Genomic DNA, 10,494 nt, shown 5'->3' on the forward strand with positions numbered 1-10,494 from the left:
AATAGTATATTGAATACTAGTACACTGAAATATTAACATTGTGTATTGTTTTCTTGTGCTAGTCAAAAATAAATAAACAAAACTCATCTATCTATCTATCTGTCTGTCTGTCTGTCTGTCTGTCTGTCTGTCTGTCTGTCTGTCTGTCTGTGTTGTCAGCATTGTAATGAAATCATTCTTTCATTTGCATAAATGTATCATATAATATATATTTTGTAAATATTAGATAAGGCAATTATTACTGAAATGCAGCATAATCTCTTTAAACACAGTAATGGTAACCATCTTATTAGTTGAAAGGTGTTACACAAGCTTATTGATTATTAATGTCTCCCTCTACAAACTGTGTAGTAAACTCTGCCCCCTGCTGTTTGACCTCGAAGAGAACAACATGCGATTGTTTTTTTAAATTCACCATGTATTACTTTCCAACACTAATCAGTCCCTATATATATATATATATACATATATACAGTGGGTACGGAAAGTTTTCAGACCCCCTTAAATTTTTCACTCTTTGTTATATTGCAGCCATTTGCTAAAATCATTTAGGTTCATTCTTCTTCCTCATGAATGTACACATAGCACCCCATATTGACAGAAAAACACAGAATTGTTGACATTGTTGCAGATTTATTAAAAAAGAAAAACTGAAATATCACATGGTCCTAAGTATTCAGACCCTTTGCTCAGTATTTAGTAGAAGCCCCCTTTTGATCTAATACAGCCAGGAGTCTTTTTGGGAAAGATGCAACAAGTCTTTCACACCTGGATTTGGGGATCCTCTGCCATTCCTCCTTGCAGATCCTCTCCAGTTCTGTCAGGTTGGATGGTTAACGTTGGTAGACAGCCATTTTTAGGTCTCTCCAGAGATGCTCAATTGGGTTTAAGTCAGGGCTCTGGCTGGGCCATTCAAGAACAGTCACGGAGTTGTTGTGAAGCCACTCCTTCGTTATTTTAGCTGTGTGCTTAGGGTCATTGTCTTGTTGGAAGGTAAACCTTCGGCCCAGTCTGAGGTCCAGAGCACTCTGGAGAAGGTTTTTGTCCAGGATATCCCTGTACTTGGCCGTATTCATCTTTCCCTCGATTGCAACCAGTCGTCCTGTCCCTGCAGCTGAAAACACCCCCACAGCATGATGCTGCCACCACCATGCTTCACTGTTGGGACTGTACTAAACAGGTGATGAGCAGTGCCTGGTTTTCTCCACACATACCGCTTAGAATTAAGGCCAAAAAGTTCTATTTTGGTCTCATCAGACCAGAGAATCTTATTTCTCACCATCTTGGAGTCCTTCAGGTGTTTTTTTTTTAGCAAACTCCATGCGGGCTTTCATGTGTCTTACACTGAGGAGAGGCTTCCGTCTGGCCACTCTGCCATAAAGCCCCGACTGGTGGAGGGCTGCAGTGATGGTTGACTTTCTACAACTTTCTCCCATCTCCTGACTGCATCTCTGGAGCTCAGCCTTAGTGATCTTTGGGTTCTTCATTACCTCTCTCACCAAGGCTCTTCTCCCCCGATAGCTCAGTTTGGCTGGACGGCCAGCTCTAGGAAGGGTTCTGGTCGTCCCAAACATCTTCCATTTGAGGATTATGGAGGCCACTGTGCTCTTAGGAACCTTAAGTGCAGCAGAAATCTTTTTGTAACCTTGGCCAGATCTGTGTCTTGCCACAATTCTTTCTCTGAGCTCTTCAGGCAGTTCCTTTGACCTCATGATTCTCATTTGCTCTGACATACATTGTGATCTGGAAGGTCTTATATAGACAGGTGTGTGGCTTTCCTAATCAAGTCCAATCAGTATAATCAAACACAGCTGGACTCAAATGAAGGTGTAGAACCATCTCAAGGATGATCAGAAGAAATGGAAAGCACCTGAGTTAAATATATGAGTGTCACAGCAAAGGGTCTGAATACTTAGGACCATGTGATATTTCAGTTTTTCTTTTTTAATAAATCTGCAACAATGTCAACAATTCTGTGTTTTTCTGTCAATATGGGGAGCTGTGTGTACATTCATGAGGAAGAAGAATGAACTTAAATGATTTTAGCAAATGGCTGCAATATAACAAAGAGTGAAAATTTTAAGGGGGTCTGAATACTTTCCGTACCCACTGTATATACAGTGAGGGAAAAAAAGTATTTGAACACCCTGCTATTTTGCAAGTTCTCCCACTTAGAAATCATGGAGGGGTCTGAAATTGTCATCGTAAGTGCATGTCCACTGTGAGAGACATAATCTAAAAAAAAAAATCCAGAAATCACAATATATGATTTTTAAACTATTTATTTGTATGATACAGCTGCAAATAAGTATTTGAACACCTGAGAAAAGTCAATGTTAATATTTGGTACAGGAGCCTTAGTTTGCAATTACAGAGGTCAAACGTTTCCTGTAGTTTTTCACCAGGTTTGCACACGCTGCAGGAGGGATTTTGGCCCACTCTTCCACACAGATCTTCTCTAGATCAGTCAGGTTTCTGGCCTGTCGCTGAGAAACACGGAGTTTGAGCTCCCTCCAAAGATTCTCTATTGGGTTTAGGTCTGGAGACTGGCTAGGCCATGCCAGAACCTTGATATGCTTCTTACAGAGCCACTCCTTGGTTATCCTGGCTATGTGCTTCGGGTCATTGTCATGTAGGAAGACCCAGCCTCGACCCATCTTCAATGCTCTAACTGAGGGAAGGAGGTTATTCCCCAAAATCTCGCAATACATGGCCCCGGTCATCCTCTCCTTGATACAGTGCAGTCGCCCTGTCCCATGTGCAGAAAAACACCCCCAAAGCATGATGCTACCACCCCCATGCTTCACAGTAGGGATGGTGTTCTTGGGATGGTACTCATTATTCTTCTTCCTCCAAACACGTTTAGTGGAATTATGACCCAAAAGTTATATTTTGGTCTCGTCTGACCACATGACTTTCTCCCATGACTCCTCTGGATCATCCAAATCGTCATTGGCAAACTTAAGACGTGCCTGGACATGTGCTGGTTTAAGCAGGGGAACCTTCCGTGCCATGCATGATTTCAAACCATGGCGTCTTAGTGTATTGCCAACAGTAACCTTGGAAACGGTGGTCCCAGCTCTTTTCAGGTCATTGACCAGCTCCTCCCATGTAGTTCTGGGCTGATTTCTCACCTTCCTTAGGATCATTGAGACCCCACGAGGTGAGATCTTGCATGAAGCCCCAGTCCGAGGGAGATTGACAGTCATGTTTAGCTTCTTCCATTTTCTAATGATTGCTCCAACAGTGGACCTTTTTTCACCAAGCTGCTTGGCAATTTCCCCATAGCCCTTTCCAGCCTTGTGGAGGTGTATAATTTTGTCTCTAGTCTCTTTGGTCTTGGCCATGTTAGTAGTTGGATTCTTACTGATTGTATGGGGTGGACAGGTGTCTTTATGCAGCTAACGACCTCAAACAGGTGCATCTAATTTAGGATAATAAATGTAGTGGAGGTGGACATTTTAAAGGCAGACTAACAGGTCTTTGAGGGTCAGAATTCTAGCTGATAGGCAGGTGTTCAAATACTTATTTGCAGCTGTATCATACAAATAAATAGTTTAAAAATCATATATTGTGATTTCTGGATTTTTTTTTTTTAGATTATGTCTCTCACAGTGGACATGCACCTACGATGACAATTTCAGACCCCTCCATGATTTCTAAGTGGGAGAACTTGCAAAATAGCAGGGTGTTCAAATACTTATTTTCCTCACTGTATATATATATATATATATATATATATATATATATATATATATATATATATATATATATATATATATATATATGTATTACAGTCCTGTTCCATCCTCGATGTTCTTGTTATAAATACCATTATTTTTATAACAAGAACTTTGAGGATGTATCTGGACTGTAATTAATATTAGCAGTCTGTAATCACTGCACACCTTAACAATGATGAACTCATCGGATTTTACCCAGATGAGGATGTGTTTACTTTTGAGTCTGGTTCCTCACAATGTTTCTTCCTCATGCCATCTCAGGGATATTTTTCTTGCCACAGGCTACTCATTAGGGACAAACTTACAATAAAAAAAAAAAACTTCCCTGTAAAGCTTTTTTGAGTTGTTGTTATTGAGTTGAGTTATTATTGAGTTATTATTTTTATATAAGTTGCAGTGAGACATAAAATACATTTAGTTAATTATACACACTACATATCCTAATAGTGTATCATTAAATAAATAATGTAGATAATAAATATGATATAATGTAAGCTTAGCAATCCTTCAAAGGTTTCTTTCTCTTCATGATTGAGTGGATGAGTGGATGTTCTGCAACTGATCCAACAGTACTGTATTTAAATTGTCTATGTAGTTATCATATTCACATTACTATTTTTTAAATATATGAAATCAGTTTATTATAATTATTTCTGTATTATTATTATTATTATTATTATTATAATTATATGTGTATGTGTTGCTAATTAATGCATTACCAACTATTTCTATACACAAGCATTTGCTTTCCGAGAAACCAGTTGTTTTTCTTTCTTCACAGTGAAATTAAAAGACACACCACTTACTCTACACACACACACACACACACACACACACACACACACACACACACACACACACACACACACACACACACACAAGAAATGTATCTGTTCGTTGTGTGTTTCAGGTGGATGGTTTGTCTGGGCTTGGTTCTTCCTTGCCCTACCCTCAAGTGCAATAATCTCAATTATCTTGTGACGCATGGCAGCATCAGCTACTGTATGTAAAAATAACCCTCTGACTGTTGTTATTGGATACACTGAACAGACAGGGGCAGGAGGAAAACGGATCCTCCTGGTCCGGGTGCTGCCATGGAGACAGGGCATGGCTGTAATGCTTTAGAGACCTGTTCAGCCGGTGCTCCCTCCCACAGGGAAACTGTGTACTGGAGGTTTGGGCAAAATATCTCTGAAACATGTTCTTCAAGTAGAACAGGTCTTTAAATAGAGCACAGTAGTATGAGTGACTCTTAAAAAAAATGGAGCTTTGGCCTGCTCACCTGATTTTCTGTGCATTTGCGTGAGGTAGGGCTTATATTGAGGTGTTGCCAACAGGTGTGAGTTCCAGCAACGTCAGTACCTGGATAACCTCACATGAGACAGAAATCTGTCTGTTTGTTACAGGTCATCTACAAATCCTACAAACCGGATTTTACTTTTAAGGGCTGACAATTGCAGGTAGGACACGATTCTTTTTTTTTGGTTTACTGGATTCTGATTTTTAAAAAAAAATACAAATAAGGAAGTAGAAGAAATTTTTTTTTACAAATCTATGTAAGTAATTGAAAGCTCCAAAACTGACCAAGTTCATCAAACTATCTGTCAGCAGTGATACCAGAGTTGAATTATTTGATAGAAATTAATAAAAAGCTTTAAAACACTGTCCGTTAAACAATTTTGTGTTTTGGTTTGTTTGCTGTGTCTATTATTGATGTGAGAAGAACTAAAGAAAAGCTACATTGTACTACATTGTCATTGTTACTTCAATAACAATGGTTTAACAAAGGTCATATCACACCAGGCAGATTTCCATATATTCAAAACAAGTACATTTCCTTTCCATAGCCTTCTCTGAATACTTCCCTTTTCATTTACAGATAAAAACATTTAGTGATCTATCTTTTAATAAAAATATAAATAAATCCAAAAAAACCCTAATATGTTAATTTACTGTGTATGTATATGAAATCCTCAAAATGTGATTTACCATGTACATATTTACACAACTGTACTGGTTATATTGTGGTTGTCTACTGTAAGTTCTACAACATGGCTGTTTGCCTATTGTGCGAAACTATGCTATAATTGAGCCTAAACCAGTTAGGGGACCATTCCCTTTGTTTCTTCTCTTTAACCAGTTCACATTTTCAATGCAAGTTGTACAGGAAATTTGTGTCTCTATATGGTAAATCCTAATCGTTCGATTCGATCTAAATATTGAAATTGAAATATTGAAAATAAGTATCTCTGAAATTCCTTCACAAGACTCTTAAGATTAGCCAAAGCTAATTTTTGGTGTGTTACTGAAATACTCTTTATTATTGATCGCATTTGAGATTACTTTTTTGAGATGACTCGAGCTATGCAGCAGACGAATAAGCCAAATAACACTCCTGCATCAGAGTGCTATTATGTATACATACATACATTTATGTTTAACGAAAAAAAAAAAAAATACAAAATATATATATATATATATATATATATATATATATATATATATATATATATATATATATATATATATTTTTTTTTTTTCCCATTTATTTATTTATTTATTTATTTATTTTTGTTAAACATAAGTTTTATCAGTAAAATATTGAATAATAATAATAATAATTATATATATATATACTGACAGACACTGATTACATATTTGATTTTAACAAATGCAAAAACAATAACAGCTTCCTATACTGTTGTGTTTCTTTAATCAGGGAACGTGCGAAAGTAAAATGTATTTAGGCTTGGCCTTTGCTTCAGCTTTACTGCTGACACTCCAGAGCCTCCAGATGGTGTCAACACAAACTGCTATTCTGTTGAACGAAGTAATACCTTCTGTACCAGCCCAAGGGATACCTGATAGCTGGAAAAGAGACAATGATGCAAACTTAACAGAAGATGGGGTTAGTGGGGATTATTATTATCAAGCCAACAACCAGTCCGTCACAGTAGTAACAACACAATATAATGGTGATAACGTCAGTGTGGACGCTTTGCCTCAGACTACACTCAGCACAACAGAAAACAATGAAACTTTGATCCAGCAAAATCCAGTCACAGAGAACCCATACCTGGAACCTTCAGCCACTAATGCCAGCAGTGTAAACCTGACAGAGACCAACACCACAAGTCCAAGTCCTGGGAATTCTACTACTACTACTGCAAATACTACAACAACTACTAATACTACAACTACTTCTTCTGATCCTGCTTTTAACATCACTCAGGGCACAACATCATCAAGAAGTGGGAATGATACGACTACAAGTCCACCTCAAGACACAAGTTACACAAGCTCAAATTCTACAACGACAACCAACCAAACCAGTGTTGTACTGCTTAATGAAACAAGCTCCGTTTCCACCACATATGCAAATGGGGGATCTCTTGATGTCAGAGACAACATGAATGGAGGTAAAGGTCAAAACCAACATGACTCATAACTGAAAAATCTTTTGTTCTTATGTTCTTATTTTGTCTGTTTCACTTTATTTAAGTTCCAAGCATTATTTGACAGGGGGTGTGTGTGTGTGTGTGTGTGTGTGTGTGTGTGTGTGTGTGTGTGTGTGTGTGTGTGTGTGTGTGTGTGTGTGTGTGTGTGTGGTGTGTGTGCAGTAAAAGTTAGTAAAAGCCACAAGGTCATGCTACAGTAATCATATTCTGTCTTTTAAAACCAAGTGTGCATGCTACCTTTTCCTGGAAAAATAGCAGGTAACACGATAATTTGTCCCCTTTGTTTGCTTTCTTGTGCTAAATACAGAAATAGTTCTATCCTAATTGAAAATGAGAACAACAACAAAGAAAAAGATTTGATAGCAACCTGGAAATAGGATTCTTTATTCTTTCCGAGACACATATTGTATTGTATTGATATTTTTTAGAAAACAAAAAAGTGCATCCATAGCCAAACAACACATCTCTTGGTTTTCAGCCTCCAGCTGTCCCATATTTTCAGTGTCTCATTTCAGTTATACAACTCCCACTGGCTCAATGTGTAGGCTTCGGTTTCAGGGCTGGCTTGTCTCTTGTGCTGGACCAAGCGCTCTGGTTACTGACACCTAACCTTAAAGCACAATGAGTGCTGTGTTCCCTCATCAAGTCCTGGAAGGGGTTACACCCCCAGTTCAGGAAAACACTAGTTGATGAAAAGCTAACCACTGACCTAACTTTATTATACCCAATCAAAGAAAGCAGGTGTTTCCCATAACCAGTATTTCTTAAAACCTGAGTAGTTAACATGAATGTATTGCAAAATTACTACAAATGCCAACTAAAGTATCAGAACAAGATCTAATCAATATCATTCTCAAAATTGGCCTTATGATCAGCAATTGAGTTTGGTATAATTGAATCATGTGTTAATTGTATCATTTTGCAGGTCTATCTTCAGATGCTCAACTGCAAACCAAAAGTAAGGCATGGGGTGCCATTCTGGGTATCGGCTTTGGGGTGGCACTTATTGGCCTGGTGGTGTATATCATTGTAAAACGAAGGAACCACAGAGATTTCTCTCACAGGAAACTAGTGGAGGAAATGCCAGGTGAACCAGGTAATAACCCATTATATATCATCCTCTTTATGAATTAGATAGCATCAAGAGATGTACAGATTAAACAACATAGAAATAACAGCTTATGCTTCACAGTATAGGACAGAAGTCTTTGCATCAAGTCTTTGGTAAGGGGAAATTTAAACATAATCTGATTTACAATATATTCACATACTATTGAAGTATAAGTACACTAAGAATGCCAAATAAAATCTTTCTGTGTCTTGCAACAAGACAACAATCAAAAATGAAAGGCAAAATCAACAGAAAAATATTTTCTTGCCATGATTTTCTTTGCAGATACAAATAATACAGTCTGGTGTGATGTTTGTGTGGGATTAGAGACTAATACTACAGAACATTACATTCATATGCTGTAAGGCAAATGTATGGGCAGATATCTATATGGGGTTTTAAAACCGGCCATTTCTGAAATATTTCAACTTTTTGTTATTTGTTATAATGATGGAAATGTGTCAAATGTGTCACACTTATACTTACAGTAGTGTTACTGAACGACTTTGTCCTCTTTACTGTCTTTACTGAGGATAAACATTTATGCTAAGCTTTATATATATTCCCTATCTGATTCTGATCACAAAATGTTGCACTGATATTTCTGTATGTCTCTCTGGTTATTTCCTTGCTCTTAATTTGTAAATTTTTTCTATTGATAGTTCTCCGGTTGGACAACGGTGAGCCTCTGGACTTGAAATTTGATGGATTTGCATACTACAATCCTGGAGTGCAAGGAGACAACATTCAAATGACAAATTTTCCTCAAGGACACACTAACTAAAATCTTTTCAATGCCAAACAGACTGATATGATCAGAATTTTGATGATGTAAAGTTTCCTGTTAAGAACAAAGAGAAGCAAATTGCCAAAAGGTCTTTATCTATAGATGAGCTACGATCCAAAGCTTATGAGGTGTTTTGTTTATTCCTTTTACAGGTAAAATGCTGGGAAGTACAGATTAATAAATGTTGATTTTATACTTTAGATGTATTAATTTCCACATAGGATTAACGTGTGGCTTTCTGTCTGCTTATACTACACAGTAACCCATGTAATAATTAAATAAAATAACTTTTATAATAAAAATGATGAAATATCCCTGCCTATGGGCTTTAAAGGCTTCACTACATGTTGTAATATATGCAATTTCGAATATATTTAGATTCATTAATATATACAAATGAATAAAGTAAATGATAATGATAATGTACTGTTTAGTGTATATAGACTATACAGTTGTATAAAATCACCTCTAGAGCCTAAGGGGAAGATTTATATAATAAAAAAAATAATAATTGAAGAATCTAATGGTTCTCATTACTGTTTGTAAAGATTCTCAAAAATCCAGGTGTAATTATCTGAAAGTTAATGTCAACTGGACTTCCATCTGGTTGGATCGAAATGTTTCAACACTCATCCGAATAGACTGAAGAAGCTGCTCAGATCAGTAGTGAAATTTCCCCCAGATGCCCTCAATACTGTTCCTATCGTTTAAAGATTTGCAGCTCATTGGCTGTTTTTGTCAGTGTGTAAATATTTTGTCATTACATCACCATGGCAATATTTTCATGTAGCTATAAATAGAGGCTTTTTTATTTTTAATGGCATTGTAATGACTTAATAAATCTCAGCTAAACCCTCATGTAAATATAGTCTGTACACATTACACACCTTAATCAAAATTCGTTTGAAGGATTTATTCGTTTCCATCTAAAGTAACAATAAAGGAGCTAACTCGTCAAACAAATATTGCTAAGCACAAAGTGCTGCACATCAATATATTGCTTTTCATTTATACACCATATGGCTAAAATGTTGTGCACACTTTACCATAACACTTGTGTTATGGTCTGTACTTTAACATCTCATCCTAGATTTAGTCGTCCTTTGCTGTTATAATTATCTTCACTGTTCTGGCAAAGCCTTTCACTAAATTTGCTCATTTGGCCACACAAGCATCCAAGAAGGCGAGTAGTGCGTTCTGATTTTAATACATTTCAGAAAGCAATCAGTATAGATATGAAGCTGTATAATGTATTTTTTACATGTTGTTAGATAATAATAATATTGATTATAATTGTAATTAATAATAATAATAATCATTATTATTATTATTATTATTATTATTATTATTATTATTATTATTATTATTATCTAAAAACATGTAAAAAAAAATGCA

General features: G+C 36.5%; 1 protein-coding gene across 1 annotated transcript; it reads left to right on the top strand.

Moving 5' to 3' along the window:
• The first annotated feature begins 4,789 nt into the window (after positions 1-4,789).
• LOC310730840 (uncharacterized protein) lies at positions 4,790-9,401 on the top strand. Its single transcript, XM_083550056.1, has 4 exons — positions 4,790-5,203; positions 6,463-7,162; positions 8,127-8,297; positions 8,975-9,401. Exons 2-4 carry the CDS (start codon positions 6,481-6,483, stop codon positions 9,094-9,096), a joined length of 975 nt encoding a protein of 324 aa, XP_083406182.1. The 5' UTR covers positions 4,790-5,203; positions 6,463-6,480; the 3' UTR covers positions 9,097-9,401.
• Positions 9,402-10,494: the final 1,093 nt, after the last annotated feature.

The sequence above is a fragment of the Silurus aristotelis genome (genome assembly GCF_946808225.1).
Source record: "Silurus aristotelis genome assembly, chromosome: 9".
Taxonomy (NCBI): Eukaryota; Metazoa; Chordata; class Actinopteri; order Siluriformes; family Siluridae; genus Silurus; species Silurus aristotelis.